General features: G+C 41.7%; 1 protein-coding gene across 6 annotated transcripts in view; it reads left to right on the top strand.

The window, feature by feature from the left end:
• klhdc8a (kelch domain containing 8A) overlaps nt 1-20,100 on the top strand; it is a 65,809-nt gene that overhangs the window by 15,624 nt on the left and 30,085 nt on the right. The window contains exon 1 of one of the 6 annotated variants that reach the window (XM_085159577.1): nt 1,626-6,454. The exons of the other annotated variants lie outside the window; for them this stretch is intronic. Within the exon in view, the coding sequence (XP_085015703.1) occupies nt 6,439-6,454 (16 nt within the window). The 5' untranslated portion in view covers nt 1,626-6,438. Of the gene's footprint in view, nt 1-1,625; nt 6,455-20,100 lie in introns of those variants that run through there. 6 annotated transcript variants of the gene reach the window in all.

Genomic DNA, 20,100 nt, shown 5'->3' with positions numbered 1-20,100 from the left:
GATCCTGTTGAGACTTTTCAAAATAAACTGAATTACGTGAAAGAGTATTCAGAATATTTACGGATGAGAAGTAACAAAGAGCCGCCAGGTGCTAAAAAAATAAACATTAGAATCAAACGCTAGAACAGGCTTTTTTTTTTTTTTCAAGAAAACGGCGGCCGTTACAACTTATGTTTAAAAATGTATCGTTTCATGCATCGGTTAAAACACGACGCGCAGCTGGAAACACTTCACGCAAGTCGAGCTGCCTGAGATTCACAGAACTTTCAGAAAATGTAAAGTTTTTGTGATTTATATCGTTATCGGGACGATAGATGTCTTATATCGGGATATGAGATTTTGGTCATATCGCACAGCCCTGCTGCTGCGTTTAAATGTTCAGTTTCATCCAGTGAGCACACAGAGTGCTTTTGAGTTAGACGATAGGTGTAAGAAGACAGGAAGGATGTCACCAGCTGCATTATGAATGGATAGAAAGAGTTTGATTTGATTTGATATACCTTTATTAGTCCCACAAGGGGAAATTTCATGTTAACCCTCTCAGGCTCAAATTTAACTTTTTGTTGCCTAATGCACAACCAAGTCCTGCAGTGATACTTCTGAGTAAAAAAAACCTCATAAAATATGTATGTGGGGGTAATCAGGTTGTTAGTTTTTAACTGTTGCAAATCTGCAACGCCTGCCTTGAGAGGGTTAAGGCTGCCGACCTATTGCACGCATCTTACCCTCCGACCATACATACATTACACAAAAACATCACATGTCACATGTTGTTAACCATTATCAGGTACACTTCTTGCTTTTCAAACCCAATCACAGGTTAGTTATCCATCTTGTCACAGTTTATGCTGCTTGCTTTGTAAAGGCAGCAGAGACTAACTACCATTTTAGTTGAACTCTTTATTATTCACAATTTGTATATGAGATATTTGACTTCTACCTACTGATACAACTATTTTAGTGAAATTTTAAGGAAGGTGCTATTCATTTGTACAATGCAAGAAAAGAAGGAATCTTATGTATAAACTACAGTAGCAAATGATTTATGCACAGATTATTCTTTAGGTGTGGTGAATAGTGCTTTCAGCTGATACTCAAAATTCAATTGTAAAGTTGAATATTTTAAAAACTGTTCAGCTGTAATCAGCTGGATTCTCACCAGAAAAGTTGTAGTAGCCAGCACTGCTGTGAGGCTAACGTAGCACCATCCACCTGTATCCACCTGTGCAGCTCTCACTGCATGTAGAGAGGGAGAGTGGTGAAGGATTAGCCTAGCATAATCAAGGAACAGTGAATGAATATTAGCTGGATATTGAAATTAAACATTGAATGTATTTATTTATTTTTAGTCTTTGTCAAGAAGTGTGTGAGAGCACAACCCTTATGTACATCAAGCCTTTTCTGATGAGTTAATGGTATCAATCGCAAGGCTTCTTTAATACAGCACAATGTTTTTGATGGTCCCATTAGAGTCAAAAAGGAGGCTAAAGCAGGCTGTGCTTTGGCAACACGTTCTCACTCCCAAAGCGTAACATTTTAGGCTAGGTGACAAATCGTCAACATATTACGTTTTCAGCTACCTTAGAAAAATGAGGAAATATGAGAACCATATAGACTCAATCCACACATGTTCACTCTTTTTCTTCAAATCGCTTAGAAACACGCTATTTAACATCATTAAAGTCCTGGTTAAGCCCAGGAAAAAGGTTATGGTTAGGGCTAGGGATAAGGTTAGGTTTAGGGCTGGAATACAGGGCTGGAACATCGATTACCGCGGGAGCGTCATTGCACTGGATTTCAGCCATAACCCGCCGCGTACCATAACAATGCTGAAAGTCTCCTTTCGCGTTCCTCAGGAACGCCGCGTGACGTGACAAAACGTCGCCATGTTACGCCTCGGGAGTGAGAACGGGCTCGCTTTGGGGTGACTCTATCTACTTGCTAGCATTTGAGTATGCAGTGTCTGTGGGTTTGTCAGACCTTGTCTGTTGATATCCAGTTTCAAAACACCAAGATGGATATGGCAAAAATGCTCAGCTGTATTTACATCTTGGATACTGTGTATATCTGCAGACTCAATCCGCACTACAGGAAACAACCTGGGCCTTGACAGCTGTCTCCCTTTTGTAGGACTTAAAATTAAAGTATGGTTGAGGAAGTATTTGGATCTTAATGATTCTACTCATTAGTGTGGGACTATTTCTTTGTACATACACAGCAGAATAAATAAGAAAGAACAGAAAAGTGAAGGAGAAAGATGTCCCAAAGCTCTGTGATCATTTACGCAATCATTCAATGGAGTCCGATTCACGGTGATGTTGCTCTCATAACATATTTTACCGTTTCGGTTGTCAGACGATGGACAAAAAATGGAAGTTTGATAGTTACTTATACCTGGCATGTTGATCAGCAGGCATACCAAGCTGCTGAGCTAAATGTGAAATAATAGTCATGACAAACAGAGAGCAGCTGTGATGCTGACACTCACGGTGAGGGACGACAGTTTGAAGCTTAAAGCAATAAACTGATGGTATTTAAGTACAGTCAAAAAAACATCTGTTACCAGGACATAAAGTGGAAGTTTGAAATATTGAAGAGAACTTTTTTTTTTATTTGTGAAGTGCAATTTTGGCTGATGTTTGCATAAAGAATGAGGCGAGTAGAATTAATGACCTGAGCAATGGCTCAGTTGCATTACGCGAGGTATTCCAGTGAGCCACTAAGTTCAGCAGCAGGACCTCCTAAAGCACTTTGACTGTGTTTTTTCCCCCCTGCTCACAGACTTGCACCTACTCCACTACTTTCAACATGAACCTGTCATCTATAAAGAAGAAGGTGAATTACAAGAAACAGGTTGCAGCTCCTGCATGAGCCACTCAGGTTTGTGAAGGAGCTCCGACAGGTTCCGAGTGTACTCTCGACTTAGCAATGAGCAATTCAATAAACACTCTGCTGGTGAGAGTTGGACTGGGATTTGTCGGGATCGGTCAAATTTCTGAGAGGCAATTTCTCCAAAGAAACGTTCAGCAATTTGTCTGAGGTGGGTAATTTATGTCAAAATAAAGCGTGAAAAGCGAACGCTCCTGTTAAGTCTGTTTAGAATAAAGCAATGTATTTAGCATTAGGCGACTGAGAAGCTATTCATGAATTGAAATTGTTTACCAAGACTTTCTGGCTCTGTTTTAATAGCAGTTACACTTGTTTGTGGTTTTATTTTTTTTATAGACCGAAATAAAATAGCCCATATAAAAACACTACTAAATGACTTTGGTTAGTAGGAGTCAGTTTCATTGATACTATTAAGGTAATAATACTGGTGACTCCAGGTATAACAAAGTAACAATTTTCTAAGCTTTTACACTTGAACTTGAATGATGTTGTTATTAATGATGTCCTGCAACATGATTGGCTCCAGTTACGGGGTGGGCATCTCCACTGTAACTGGAGGTGAATTACAAGAAACAGATGTTTCTTGTAAGATGTGCCAGATGTCACCAAGGCGATATGGGAAAGCCTGGCTGTCATGGTCCCCGTGCCTCGCTGGCTGACTCTGTGATAGGCAACATGTTTTGTTTGTTTGTTTTGCTCTCTCTCTCTCTCTCTCTCTCTCCTCTGCCGGGGCAGTGCTCACCGGCACCTGCAGCCAATCCCAGCTGATTGGAGCACTATTTATGATGGCGGACCTGTGTCACTCTTCGCTGGATCGTTGAGCCATCAGCGTCAGTCTGTCTGAATCTGGTAAATCTGAATCTGTGAGTTTGAGATAGTTTCTAACCTGGACGTCTTTCTGTGTGTGTGTATATAGATCTGCCCTGGACCGGAGAGAGCGTGTGTGTTTTTGGAACCTGCCGAGGAGAGGAGCTTGTATAAGATTAATCCCTGTTTCCCCTGGACCCTGGAGCCCCGGATCCCTTTCCCTGCCACACTGTATATATATTTGCACCTGGTGTCTCACTGTAAATAAACTCTCTTTTTCCAAGGATTTCTCGTCTACGCCTGAGTCCGTTTCAAACATTGTGACACTGGCGGACAAATGTCTGCCTGTGCCAAAAGCTCCTGATTGAAAGGAGATTGCTCGGGGCTTTGAGAGAAGTGTAATCTCCCCAACTGTGATGGGGCAATAGATAGGAAACATGCAGTGATCCAAGCACCACATAACCCGGGTTTCCTAGTATTTTAATTACAAGGCAATATACTCGATAGTGCTTCTGCCTGTTATGAATTCAAGCTACCTTTTCCTGGTGGTGGAATTTGGAACCACTGAATGATGCTGAATGTCTGGGGCCTTCTCGACATGTCTTTTTATTATAGCTGAAAAAAGTGTGTTCATTATAACATTGTAACATTTATATTATTTCAAATATCAACCAAAGTATTTAAGTGTCAGTTGAGTTCACAAACCTAAACTACACATACTAGCCTACGATACAACAAGCTACATCTCTGTTTAAACAAAACCTGCCCAATTTACTGGAAAATGTTTCGCCAGTACTGCTGTCCCTATAAGCATGTGAACTGGTGACATTAAGTTCACAGTATGTAGGAGTGCTCCCCAAAAGCGTGCTTGCACTGCATTCCGCTTAACGCTGCACTAAACTGTTATTGTGTGGCCCGAGTTATATAGAAGAATGGGCTTCAGAGCATAGCCACACTATTTCCCTGTTCTCAGTCTCACTGTGAGTGCAGTCCTTGTACTCAGCGGAGCTAACAAGAGAGATGAAATGAAATAATATTAATTGAGTTGACTGACAGCAAATTAAGGCACTATAAGTGTAATGAAAGTATTAGACTTAACATTAGCATGAGGGCATTCCAGAGGGCAGCGACTGAATCCACCCTTTTCAGCTGCATCATCTCACTTGAGTCCAGTTTGTGCATCCTTCAAAAAGTATTGAGAGGATAGAAGAAAAAGCTGTTTGTGCAGCGGGTGAAATACTTATAAACTACTGACTATTTGCTGTTAGCTTCCTCCATGTTAAGTTAGCTCTCCTGCTAATAGCTGGTACTCTCCTGAGAAGGTCTCTTTTTTTCTTTGCCTTTCTTCTCTGAACTCAAACATGCATATCAATAGAGGATTTTACCAGATAAGGCTTGTTTGAGCCAAACCCTGATTGATTCAGACTGTGCTGGGAGAGCTGTTGGCCAATAAACAATGCCTTGCTTAAATTCCTATGTGCACCCACAGAGAGAGAGGGAGGGTACACACGGGGTCAGTTGTAGAGCAGAATAAACACCATGTGTTTGATCTCACCTCTAAATAATGAAAAATAGGTTACTCCACTGAAAAACAACCTGGTGTAGGAGGTTACTGAAGCCTTTTCCCAGATTTAAGCCCAACCTCTAAGACAGAGTTGAAAGGAGGATTAAAGCAGAAATCACATGATGTGCTTTTTCAGAACATTCAAAGATTGCTGCTGCATTTCACTTGTAATGTCGTTGGTGCAGTAGCCAAGATGACAGTCTCTTTCATTCTAAATGTACAACCCGTTTGTAATCTGCAGGACCATGATGGTGATGAATATAGATGTTTTAGTCTATTTGCAGGATTTCTCCCCAGGAGATTATCCTGTAAAAACAAGCTGAAGCAAACATATTGATGCAGATCAGGCACAGGAGCTGCTTGATGTTGGCATTTGTTTTGGCATCCAGTTGGCTTTTTCACATACATTTAACATGGTACTCCAGTAATGGCATGGCATTTATGTAACGTCGGGATCCACAAGATCTCTGACTTTTAAACACCAGATTGTTGCATCCTGTATTTCCTTCAAAGCATTTCTTTTATTAGAGCCTTTCTCCCTGGTAAACACAAACTCCCCAACACCAGTTTCTAATCTAATTTGCATGTCACACCCACATACATTTAGCTGTGAATGTACTGTATGTGATTGCACATGAACATAGTCTGATCAAGTGGCGGTGACGTAAAGGAGCTGCCGTGCCACATTACAGCGTGCGATCGCGTCAGATTCAATGGTTCAGGCATCGTGTAACTATTTTCATTGGTTACTGTGGTAACAACCTAGATAGTATGTGTGCATGCTAACTGCTGTGATTTCCCAGCACAGCATGAAACAACATGCCGTTGTCTATAGTGATAATGTGTCCTGTCAGTCTGTCCTAGCGGCACCTTGTCACGGTGAAGGAGTGTCTCTGTGACAGACGTGTTTAGGCAGTTGTTATTCTGAGCTTATTGGATTCTGGATGCCAGCGTATCCATGGGTGTGTTTACAACCATTAGGTTCAGTTAAAATGTGTGGTTTGATTCTTGGGTGAAAGACATATGGTCGGACACGGGAATTTTTGATAACACGGATAAGAGATAAGGGAACTGCTTCTTTGGTACCGAGCTGATGACGAAATTCTGAAAGTGTGGCAGCGCTTGTTCGTTTTTTTAATGGTACCACAGATGCTGGCGATACGGACAATGGCAGCAACATGTGGAGAGTCAGAGGTAAGCTAACAAAGCTTCAATTAGCGGCTAACATTAATGTAGCTGTCCTTGACCATATGAAACAGGCTGATCACTCTTTTGATCAATTTGTCATTTGTTTTGATGTCAAATGGCAGCTTACAGAAGCAACCCTCTCTCTTAGAGAATGTTTTGTTCATCTAGCGACCAAGCTGGAGTATTTAAATGATCTGATGTGGATTGTATCAGCTGGTGCCTGTGGTGGTGATTGAAAGGTTAAGCCTTTTAAATGCAGATTTCAGGTTGGCAGCAAGTGTCACACCAAATCAGGTGAATGAGAAGTGAGACCGTCAAAGCTTGAAACTCATGTGGTTAGTTTAGCCTAAGAAAAAGCACTAATATGTGTATGTGTGAAAGACTTTGTGTGTGGTCACCAGTATATGAACATAGACAGAGCTAGATCAGAAATCCCCAACACCGTCCACCAAGACAGTACAAATATGTGGGCTGCAAACAAGCAGAGTGCGAATAATCGACAAACACAGACAGAGCTTGTTGCTTAATCTGGCAAACATCATACAGACTAAGGGTATTTTGTTTTCCCACTCAGACGAAGAGGGCAGCCAAAAAGAAGTGATATGTTCTGATACACGAGCAAAAACTTCAGTCAGACACTGAGATGAAATTTTTATCCTACCTGTTTCCCGTCAGTGAGTGAGGGCAGCGTGGATGAATCCTGACAGCTAAGATGGAGCACAGGATTCATCCACCATATAAATGTGAAGCCTGTGTCAAATGTGTAAAAGAACTTTGAACATTGTTTTCCATCCTGACAAATACAACATTTATGTAGTTATTTCTGCTGTTCCACTGTCACTTTTCCTGCTTGCTGGATGCTGCTGCAAATATGTAGTCTAAAGAAGCTGACACACTACTCACCATAAGTAATAAGAGGAAATCACTCCGTCTAATGCAAAATCCTAAAAAAACCCTTTACTGATGCCTGAAACGTGTCATTGTAAGATTTAGACCCAGATGTTTCACATCTGCCTAAGTCATACTAATAGGTGTAATTTGACAGATAAGACAGTTTTTAAAAATGTTACGTAACAGATATGTGAGAGGAATAAAAAATTGAACTGAACCTTTAACATCTGCAGCAGTCAAATGCAGTACACATATTAATGCTGTAGTTACAGCAATCCAAAAACATAAAAGGAAACATTTGCTGCTCAGTAGACACTTTCATCTTTGAAACTTGACTGCTTTATTGCTACTTCTACAACCGACTACCTCCTCCATCACTAAGAGTTGTGCTTGTAACATATTTAAACCTTATTTTTTGACATTCATTCATATACACTGTTCTTTCGCTCCCTCTATCAGTTCTGCATGAACTACTGTCTTTACTGTGGAGATTCATGAGAAGTGAATATCAAAAGCTTTAAAGGAAAAATGGTTTGTGAAGTGTAAGCTCTGAACAGTCTGTGTAAATGTTAAAATGAGAGTGTTACATAAGTAAGTAAGTAGGTACACTTCTATAAACTCCCAATGACTGTCCTGATGTATTGGCCCTAAAATAGCTGAAAACTGTGAGAGTTTAGAGAGAGAGAGCGATGGAGAGAGAGACAGGAAGGAAGTGCTTGGTGGGGTCAGTGGTCAACTGTTACTATAGATACATATAGATACATATAGATACATACATATCTACTTGGCTAACACCCAAGGTTATTACAATTAACTGAAACCAAGCTGAAAACTAGACTTAAGAGTGATAAAACATTTTAATTAACTTCTACTAAAGTGTTTTAGGTAGAATTTAGATTTTAGTTAGTTTTTTTATTTAGTTTTGAAAATAATGAAAACAGCAAATCCTGTGTTTTCATCTCACCTTACTCCTAGAATCTTCATGGGTCGCAGCAACCCTCTACACCAGCGGTCCCCAGCCCTTTTTTGCGCCACATACTGGTTTAATGTCAGACAATATTTTCACAGACCAGCCTTTAGGGTGTTGCGGCTAAATCCAACAAAATAAAATGATACGACCAAGACAAAAACTGTGCTATTTTGTAAATATAATAATAAAGGCAAATTCACTCTGTAATTGTGTAACATTATTAGCAGTGTCCTCCGGAAATGCGCCAACAACATTGAGCATAACATCCTCCTCTCTGCCCCTTAATGCTCTCTGGTTGCTACGGTAACACGTAAATATTTATTTCAAAATAAGACGCACAACTGCAACACGGGAAAAGACCAAGCTAATGATGAAAACCCTGAAAACCATACATTTCACACCCGAGCCTCAACTCTCGCAGCGTGGTGCCAAACGACTCATGGACCGGTACCGGTCTGTGGCGGGGGGGTTGGAGACCGCTGCCCTACACATCCCTTCCTTTATTACATATGTGTATCTTCTCTGTTGTCTTCCAAATTAGATTGCTATTCAGAGATGTAAGGGATCACATTAGTGTTGCACGCCCCTGACAGTGGATAGCCTCCTGCTAAATCACCTTCTACATCAGACTTGGGCATTTTACAGCCCCATCTGGCCCCTTGACCCTTCCTGTCCAGCCTGCATTCAGTCACTCACGTGAGAACGTTCCTCTCTCCCACCTCACTATAACAAGAAGAATTGAGGACATTGCGGGAAACTTGAGCTGCACCAAAGTGGTCAACTTTGTTTTCTTAGTTTTGGATGAGAGCTGTCACTGAGCTGTGACACTGCTCAGCTACTTATGTTTGTATGCGTTTTGTATGTGACTTCAGAATTATGGGGGAAATCACAGGTTGTCCAAATGGAGAAAAATATTAACTTTTGAAGAAAATGTAGGATATAGTTATAAAATGGGTCCTGAACAGAAACTGGTATTCTTGCATTGTATTATACATCCGAAAGTGTGTAAGTCAGTGCAAAAAGTTAACCATGTTGTCAGCCCTTAGTTTTTCTGTTGATGTGACTGGTCTAATGAATCAACTAAACTGCAGTGCAGGAGCCTTTTTGTGCTTGAAATGTGCAGCTTGGTGAAGGTGAAGGAAGCCACACATTCAACCTGACCACCTCCACAGGTTCTCATCCATCCTAGACACTGTGCACGGGGAATTTACAAGGCAATTTCAAGACACTCTATACTGTGTTACCTTTCAGAGGAAGTTCATTTCTGCCACTTGTATTCCAGCAACTCCAAGCTGCCACTGTTGAATCAGAGGTGCTGATTCTCACTCCAGCCATTTCAAACTCAGCTGCAGGCTACCCCAGTGCAGGCTGGAGGTCAACATTTGATGAAGCTAACAGAACCACATCATCTGCAAATATCCTGAGACCACAAAAACGGACACCAGCTGTCCATAAAAGTTAAAACAGCATCTGCCAAAAAAGGAAGCCCTGGATACTGAATGAATCTAACTTACTGCCTGCAATACAAACCAAGCTCTTGCTACAGTTTTACAGCCTTCATGAACAGGCCTGATACCCCATATCCTGTGAATACCCCTCACAGGATAACTTTAACGCACAGGACATGAATGCTCTCTCCAAGTCTACAAAACATATGTGAACATGTTTGGGCAGGGTCCCACATAGCCTTGGCTGTCCTCAAGAGAATAAAGAGCTCGCCCCAGTGTTCAATGACAGGACATAATTAAGATAAGATAAGATAAGATGACCTTTATTAGTCCCACAGGTGGGAAATTTGTTTCGTTACAGCAAAAGTGCAAAGTTATGTAGCAGAAATACAATAGAATAAAATAAAATACGATATACAATAGAATAAAATAGAATAGAATAATATATACAATAGAATAAAATAGAAATACAAATACTATATACAACTGAGTAGGAAAATACAAAAATACAACTTCATCAGAAGAAGAATTGCACAAGAATTGCACATATAGCAGTCTTATTGCACGTGTGAGGGTTTGATCAGCTGTGTGACAGCAGTGGGGAGGAAAGACCTGCGAAATCTCTTCATCTCTTCAGTCTCCCACTGAAGGAGCTGCTCAGTGCTGTCTGAGTCTCCTGCATGGGGTGGGAGATGTTGTCCAACAGGGATGACAGCTTAGCCACCATTCTCCTGTCACTCACCACCTCCACTGGGTCCAGAGGGCATCCCAGAACTGAGCTGGCCCTCCGGATCAGCCTGTTCAGTCTCTTCCTGTCCCCAGCAGAGATGCTGCTGCCCCAGCAGACCACACCATAGAGTCATAGAAGGTCTTCAGGAGTGGGCCCTCCACTCCAAACAACCTGGGTCTCCGCAGCAAGTACAGCCTGCTCTGCCCTTTCCTGTAGAGGGCTTCTGAGTTATGAGTCCAGTCCAGTTTGTTGTTCAGATGAGCATCAATTAAATCAATGATTTACATAATCTTTTAAAGCAAAAATGAAATAAATAAATAATGTGAAAATAAATGTGTAAGTAAAGTGAGTAGAGTCCCTGAGGAAAAGTAATGCTGGATTTCTTCCTTGCAAGTTTGATTAAGAAGGGATTAACTCGCATGGCGGCACAGTTGGATCCAGTTTAGTCATCTCAAGTATTCTAATTTGTTGTATCAAATGTTATTAGCAGTTGGATCCATGCCTTGGCTTCAGGTTAGCTTTTGCAATCTCAGTATTTGCATATTCATTTTTCTGAGGTCTATGAGCAGAACGACCAGCGGAGAGACTTCAGATGTTTCTCCTTCATGACAACCTGTTTGCCACAAATTATATTCATTGTCATTCAAACTTGGATGGATGGTTGATAAGGCAATAATGACTCGTAAGACACAATTTTTCATTAAAATGCATTTCAGTATGTTTCATTTAACGAATGAAGGTTTCACTAGTTTTACATTCAGATTAGAGTCCCTGCACAGTGACAGCAGAGGGATAGTAGGAAGGCAACCTAATTAAAAGTTTCAAGTTGGAGGCATGCTGATTGTAAATGACTTCAGACGATGCTGGTAGGCTTACTGTTGATCTCAAGCTGTTCAAGCAGTTAATTGAAAAACAAAAAACAAAAAAACAATATGGCAAACCAAATTGGTTACAGATTGCAATTAATGCACTCTGTGAGCTGGGCTGGATGAAAACTACCCAGCCTTGTTAGCAAATCCCCTCTCGCCCCCCGCTGGGGTCAGACTATATGAATGCAACTGCTTTTATTTGTTTTTCATCTGTTTTCATAAGCTATTATTAACAGCAAACCAAGCGATAAGCAATCACAGGCGAACGACGTTAATAAAACAAACCCCAAAAAACAAAAGCAGCACCTCTTGAGAAAAGCCTAACTGTTGCTATGGCAACATATCCCTGCACAATAAAATGTGGGAGATTTTATTTTGAAGGATGGTCCTCTTTATTTTCACCCTTTGTCCTTTATCGTCTCTGTTTGTGAGGTGATTAAAGGTGTGACAGGTAGATAAAGCTTGCCAGTAAAATGGACAGAGAGGCGGAGAGTGTACCTTTCCAAGGTGAGGGGGCATGTTTTTAAAAGGAGATGTAAAGCTTTAAAGGATAAACTGCTTAGAGAGTGTGTTTAATCACAGCTGGATAATTAAACAGTTGCCTTTGTGTGACCTCAAAACACCTGAGTTTGGGAGCAATAACCATCTGTGGTCTGTGAGACAGAGTGCATTTAAGGTGATGTACTCTGTGATGTAGTCGAAATTAGCCTTGCAGTGCATCGTGGGCTTATTCTGGAAAGCTTCCTCCCACGTCTGTCACAGACTTCCTCCCCCTTTCCTCGCTGGAAACTGTGTGTAGGCAGGAGAAGTGGGTTACACGCAGGAAAGAGAAAGCTCCTGAGGGATGACATAGGAAAAAACAACAGCAGCGCCTGGCTTCACAACGACAAGGAAGGAAAGTTAAACATGAGAGATGCTGACTCACTTCAGTCCAGACTACAGCTGCTGCTCATCTGAGGATACCTGTAAGAGGTGGATATTTAAATTCACAGTTACACACGAGCAAAGTGATGCAGGGAAAGGTGTGTGACTTGTAGTCAGTTATTCCCGTTCTGCAAAAGTCTGTCACGGGAAGCAAGGTATTTTGTGTCATTGGCTTGTACATTATATGACAAGATGACTCAAGCAAGCAGTTAATATTTTTTTACTAAGAAGATAAGAACAGGTGGATGGTTCTTTTTAATAAATACAACTTAAGATGAAAAGGGTGGAAAAGGGTAGTAGGCACTCTGGGTTAGGAACAAGTGGAGGAGTTTAAGTATCTTGGAGTCTTGTTCACGAGTGACAGGAGATTGATAGACGGATTGGCGCTGTGGCTGCAGTGAAGTGGATGCCGTATCGGTCCGTTGTGGTGAAGAGACAGCTGAGTGTAAAAGCGAAGCTCTCAATTTACATCCTTACCCACACCTATGGTCACAAGCTGTGTGTAGTGACCAAAAGAACGAGATCATGGATACAAGAGGCGGAAATGGGCTTCCTCCGAAGGCTGGCTTTTCCCTTCGATAGGGTGAGGAGTTCAGCTATCCGGGAGAGGCTCAGAGTATAGCTGCTGCTCCTTCACATCAAAAGGAGCCAGTTGAGGGTTCAGGCATCTGAGAAGGCTTTCTCCTGGCCATAGCCAGCCCAATCCACCAAGTACTGAACCACCGGCGACAAGAGTCCAGAATTCCACGGACAGTTTAACCCCTATTGAGGATTCTGGATGGGTGGGGGCTGGAGACCGTAGTGCCAGCGGGGACGTAATGTGTTGTTTAAGCTGTGACAAGTGGAAAACAGGGTGGACCTTCATAAAAATGCAACCGATAAATGACCCGACTGATTCTGGCTGCGATCTCGTATGGGCCAATAAACATTGGCTTGAGCTTCTTGGATTTGGTATGTCTATTCAGGTGTCTTGTGGAGAGCCAGACCCGGTCCTGTGGTTGAAATGAATGGTCCAGGAGATGTTGACAGCGATGTTGTTTGGTATATTGAGCACTGAAGTATATAACAGGGCCAAAGAGACAATTAGGTGGAGATGAAGCATTACAAAAGCGTCCCAATTGTTGGTTGGCCCATATTGCCTGTCCATTATTCTGAGGGTGGTAGCCAGATGTGAGACTGGAAGAGGCCTTCCAGAACCTGGTGGTGAATTGGGGCCCCATATCGGGGATGATGGAACCCATGTAGCCAGACGACGTGTTCTAGAAAGAGTTTGACCGTCCATTTCGTAGAAGGGGGGGGGCGGATAATGCGACCAGATGTACTGCCTTGTAGAATCAATCCACAAGGGTAAGGATAGTGTTGAGATGGTTAACAGACAGATAGAAGTGACAAAATCATTAACGTGGGACCACGGATGTCTGGGAACAGGGAGGTGCTGAAGGTCACCAGCAGAATGTTGGGTGGAGGATCTGACCCGGGCGCAGATGTCACAAGCAGAAACGAACTCACGGATGGCCCAACCCATAGAGATCCACCAGAAGGCATATCAAAGAAGTTGGAGGATCGTGTTGGGTTCCAGATGGCCCAAAAGCAGTGAGGAGTGTGCCCAGACCATGCCCTCCTGACGACACTTGGAGGGAATGTAAAGCCAACCTGCAGTGGTGTGTGGAGGTGCTGGTTCGGCGGACAGCGCAGCACAAATGGATTCCACCAGGGGCCAGCGAAAGGGTGCTGAAAACCAATGGGGGCGCGTAGGAATAGTTCCTGGTCCAATGTGTGTCACGGTTTGCAGGGCAAGCCGTGTTGTGTTAGTGAAGGAGGACCCAAAATGCAGGCAAAGGCTGATGGTATGAGTGGCGAGGACAGAACTAAACATAGACCTAAACTGGGAAAACTAGTAACAAACAAAACCTGAAACCAAAACTCACAGAATGACACGCAGAGAAAAACACAAGGGGGCTACACAAGGGATGATGAGCGAAGATGACACGGAGAATGAAGAGCAGAGAGACGTGGAGATTCACCGCTCCAGGGAGGAGCTCGATGGGCATGTTGTAGGAGCGATGTGGGGGTAGATTAGAGGGTCCCTTTTTACACCCGACCTCAGAGAGATTGTGGTAGAAAAATCAATGGACTCCGGAAGCGGGAGTTCTGTGGAATCCATTTTGCTGTAAACACTGTGTACCCCAGCCCTGGATCTGACTCCTCCTGGTGGTCCCTGATGGACATGCGAATCGGCTCTGTCTGAAACTGGATAGGGTAGGACTGGAGAAGGTGGCCGTCTATTGAAGTGGCCAGAATGAAATGGTCAACCAGGCATGAAGCGGCTGAGCTGTACCTCTCTGGAACTGGAAGAGTTCCAGAGAAGTACGAGGTTGTGACATAACTGGTTGGTCTATCTTCAAAGCTCATCAAGAGTCTTGGAAGCCTCATGTCCTGCCATCTTATCTCAGATGTCATTGGTCAAACTCTCCATAAATATTGAAAGGAGAGCAGAATTGCCCCAGTTTAATGTAGTGGCCAGAATATGGAACTCTGAGAAAAAGTGACACATGGATTGCTTACCCTGATGTAAATAATATAGTTGCGACTCCACCTCCACTTCACTACAAGGGGGATCGAAGGTCTTCTTTAACTCCTCCGCAAACAGGGCATAATCATTGCAGGCTGGGGACTTGGCATTGTAAAGGGCCACTGCCCATACCTGGGCAAAGGCAGACAAGAGGGAAGTTAGGCTAACTCCTGGTGCGCTGATCATGGCTTTGGAAGCAGTGGAACCAAGATGGAAGAATGAACAAAGCTGGATAACACTTATGGCACCTGAGGTGCGCGCTGGTTGACAGTGGCAAGCGTTCTAGAGCTCCTGACATGAGGGAACCAATGTCTGAGCGGAGAACAGGTGGGTCAGTCTCCCTTTCAAACACAAACCCCGTGGTCACCTGACCACTACCTGACAATCTTTCAGTTTTTGACAGTTTCTCTGAGCATTCAGTGGTCTGACCTTAGGATGAATTTGTTGGAACATCGGCTCCAGGGCAGACTGGCAACTATTTGGAATGTTGTTTTCCTCAGATAATCCTTTTCACTATACAATCATGGACTTCAGATAGTTTGGTAATGGCCCTGTAACCCTTCCTAGAGTAATGAGCAGCAGCAATTGCTTCTCATTGTTAGTCCATAGCATTCAGGCCTGTGTGAGCGCAGTGCCAAGAAGGAAATACATCAGCAAATTATTAAAACTTGTGCTTTTATATAGGCTCTCAGAGGTCATCATTAATTAATCAAGTTGATTATCAACACCTTGTTATAGTGCATATGGAAGGTATTTACAGCTTGTTCCACATTGTGTCATGTTAAGCCTTGTTGCAAAATGGATTAAATAATTTTTTCAACTCAAAATTCTATTCACAATAGCCTATGATGAGCATATTATCAGCAAAGTGTGCTTTTTAGGTATTTATCATAACGTGTCTGGAAGCACTTGGAAGTGTCAGTGAAAACAGCAAAACCTTAAAAAGCATTAATAGGTTAAAAAAATAAAGTTAAATGAAGGTTCCTATTTGAATATTGACCACAACATTAAACAGAGGGATTCCCATAATTGACAAAACTATACATTATGTATCTCCAAAAAGTTGATTCTGTTCATCTGGACGTAGCGTTTTGTGGGAGAAATGTTTCGTCACTCATCCAAGTGACTTCTTCAGTCTCAGCTGACTGCAGGTTTCCCCAATCTTATAAACAGTACATTTGCATAATGACTGAAACCAGTCATATATACATATACATTATGTAGTTCGGCTGGCAGGGCAGTGGCATACCGCCTATATCCATTAGAATCCATCTGAGGTGAACCAAACTCTTCCACCTACTGCACATATGTCACATACAATACATTTGCCAATTTATCCATGGACTTCTTTGCACAAGTGATCCATTTTTCCTCACATCATAATTAAAGTTTAATAAATCTTTGTAAATCTTTATTCAGTTGGCAGTGTGACTTCATTCTTTGTTGCAGCCTAAGTATAGCACAGTGCACACAAACCGAGGCGCAGAAGGAAGAATAAATCTATGAAAAATGTCAAAATTCTATTGTAAGAAATATCCCTGAATGAATTTAACTCATAACATTCGCTTAAATTGTGTCTTGACTTTAACTTCTTGTCACTAATCTAATGTAAACAACAATCTTTTTCTTTTTCCATTCACTAAACTTTGTTTTATCAAATAAAAAAACTTTGTGGTGTTGTTGTGACATCACGGTTGTCATTTCAAAAAAAATATTAAGTGTATTGTACATCTTTGTCAATGCCCTTTCATATGATATATTACAAGATCAGATGCTTAGCCAACAGAGGTATTCATGTCCCCCAAGGTCTTGTGTATTGCTGTGAAGTTTGATGACGGTCCAATTCAATTCAATTCAATTCAATTTTATTTATATAGCGCCAAATCACAACAAATGTCGCCTCAAGGCGCTTCATAGATACAGAGAAAAGCCCAACAATCATATGACCCCCTATGAGCAAGCACTTTGGCGACAGTGGGAAGGAAAAACTCCCTTTTAACAGGAAGAAACCTCCGGCAGAACCAGGCTCAGGGAGGGGCGGCCATCTGCTGCGACCGGTTGGGGTGAGAGAAGGAAGACAGGATAAAGGACATGCTGTGGAAGAGAGACAGAGATTAATAACAGATATGATTCAATACAGAGAGGTCTATTAACACATAGTGAGTGAGAAAGGTGACTGGAAAGGAAAAACTCAATGCATCATGGGAATCCCCCGGCAGCCTACATCTATTGCAGCATAACTAAGGGAGGATTCAGGGTCACCTGGTCCAGCCCTAACTATATGCTTTAGCAAAAAGGAAAGTTTTAAGCCTAATCTTAAAAGTAGAGATAGTGTCTGTCTCCCGAATCCAAACTGGAAGCTGGTTCCACAGAAGAGGGGCCTGAAAACTGAAGGCTCTCCCTCCCATTCTACTTTTAAATACTCTAGGAACAACAAGTAGGCCTGCAGAGCGAGAGCGAAGTGCTCTAATAGGGTGATATGGTACTACAAGGTCATTAAGATAAGATGGGGCCTGATTATTTAAGACCTTGTATGTGAGGAGCAGGATTTTGAATTCAATTCTGGATTTAACAGGAAGCCAATGAAGGGAAGCCAAAACAGGAGAAATCTGCTCTCTCTTTCTAGTCCCTGTCAGTACTCTTGCTGCAGCATTTTGGATTAACTGAAGACTTTTCAGTGAGTTTTTTGGACATCCTGATAATAATGAATTGCAGTAGTCCAGCCTGGAAGTAATAAATGCATGAACTAGTTTTTCAGCGTCACTCTGAGACAGGATATTTCTAATTTTAGAGATGTTGCGCAAATGGAAGAACGCAGTCTTACATATTTGTTTAATATGTGCGTTGAAGGACATATCCTGGTCAAAAATGACTCCAAGGTTCCTCACAGTGTTACTGGAGGCCAAGGTAATGCCATCCAGAGTAAGAATCTGGTTAGATACCATATTTCTAAGCTTTTCAGCGCCGAGTACAATGACCTCAGTTTTATCTGAGTTAAGAAGCAGAAAGTTAGTGGCCATCCAAGTCTTTATGTCTTTAAGACATTCCTGCAGTTTAACTAATTGGTGTGTGTTATCTGGCTTCATGGACAGATAGAGCTGGGTGTCATCTGCATAGCAGTGAAAATGTATGCTATGTCTTCTAATGATGCTGCCTAGGGGAAGCATGTATAATGTAAACAGAATTGGTCCTAGCACTGAACCCTGTGGAACTCCATAATTAACCTCAGTGTGAGAAGAGGACTCTCCATTTACATGCACAAATTGGAGTCTATTAGATAGATATGATACAAACCACTGCAGTGCAATACCTGTAATACCTACAGCATGTTCTAATCGCTCTAATAGGATATTATGGTCAACAGTATCGAATGCTGCACTAAGGTCAAGAAGGACAAGCACAGAGATGAGTCCACTGTCAGAGGCCATAAGAAGATCATTTGTAACCTTCACTAAAGCTGTTTCTGTGCTGTGATGAGCTCTGAAACGTGACTGAAACTCTTCAAATAAACCATTCCTCTGCAGATGATCTGTTAGCTGTTTGACAACTACTCTTTCAAGGATTTTTGATATGAAAGGAAGGTTGGAGATTGGCCTATAATTAGCTAAGACTGCTGGGTCTAGAGATGGCTTTTTGAGTAAAGGTTTAACGGCAGCCACCTTGAAGGCCTGTGGTACATAGCCGATTATTAGAGATAGGTTGATCATATATAAGATCGAAGAATTAATCAATGGCAGGACTTCTTTGAGCAGTTTTGTAGGAATGGGGTCTAAAAGACACGTTGATGGTTTGGAGGAAGTAATTATTGAAGTTAACTCAGAAAGATCGATTGGAGAAAAAGAGTCTAACTTAACATCAATGGTACTAAGAGTAGCTGTAGATAATATTACATCTGTGGGATGATTATTGGTAATTTTTTCTCTAATGATAAAAATTTTATTTGTGAAGAAGTTCATGAAGTCATCACTAGTTAACGTTAAAGGGATGGTTGGCTCAAAAGAGCTCTGACTTTTTGTCAGCCTGGCTACAGTGCTGAAGAGAAACCTGGGGTTGTTCTTATTTTCTTCAATCAGTGATGAGTAGTAAGCTGTTCTGGCTTTGCGGAGGGCTTTCTTATAAAGCAACAAACTATTTCTCCAGGCTAAATGATGATCCTCTAAATTTGTGACACGCCATTTCCTCTCCAGATTACGAGTCATCTGCTTTAGGGTACGTGTTTGAGAATTATACCACGGGGTCAGGTACTTCTGATTAGAGACCTTAGTTTTCACTGGAGCTACAGTATCCAGAGTCGTACGTAGTGAGGAGGTGAAATTATTAACAAGATAATCGACCTCTGTTGGGGTAGCGTTCAGATAGCTGCTCTGCTCTGTGTTGGTACAGGGCATTGACGATGATAACAGTGGCTGGATTATATTCTTAAACTTAGTTACAGCGCTTTCAGAAAGACATCTACTTTGATAAAGTCCACTCTCCACTGCTGCGTAATCAATTATTGTAAATGTAAATGTTATCAAGAAATGATCAGACAGGAGAGGGTTTTCAGGAAACACTGTTAAATGTTCAGTTTCTATGCCATATGTTAAAACAAGATCTAGAGTGTGATTAAAGTGGTGGGTGGGTTCTTTTACATTTTGAGAGAAACCAATTGAGTCTAACAACAGATTAAATGCCATGTTGAGGCTGTCATTTTTAGCATCTACATGGATGTTAAAATCACCCACAATAATTATTTTATCTGAGCTCAGAACTAAATTAGATATAAAGTCTGAGAAATCAGACAGAAACTCTGTGTAAGGCCCAGGTGGACGATAGATGATAACAAGTAAGACTGGTTTCTGAGTTTCACAGCTGGGGTGGACAATGTTAAGCATCAGGCTTTCAAATGAATTAAAAGTCTGTCTTGGTCTTTCATTAATTAATAGACTGGTGTGAAAAATTGCTGCCACACCGCCCCCTCGACCTGTGCTTCGAGATTTCTGGTAGTTAGAATGACTCGGGGGTCCATAATGAACTGTGGGTAATATAAAGTTTTACATACACAGTTGGTGTGACCTTGAACCTGACCCGTTTTTTAGCAAAATTAAATAAACTCAAGCTGTTATTGGCATCTATTTTCTCACAAAATTTAAAAATTTCATCTTGAAAACTGGACGACTGCACTGCTGACACTAACAGAGTCAGAGAGACAAACAAAGTGAATCGATTACATACTCCCCCACTGGGGTGAGAAAAATGAAAACACGAT

This window comes from Neolamprologus multifasciatus, chromosome 5 (genome assembly GCF_963576455.1).
Source record: "Neolamprologus multifasciatus chromosome 5, fNeoMul1.2, whole genome shotgun sequence".
Taxonomy (NCBI): domain Eukaryota; kingdom Metazoa; phylum Chordata; class Actinopteri; order Cichliformes; family Cichlidae; genus Neolamprologus; species Neolamprologus multifasciatus.
Note: the sequence above shows the minus strand (reverse complement) of the source record. Positions and strands in the feature narration are given on the sequence as shown.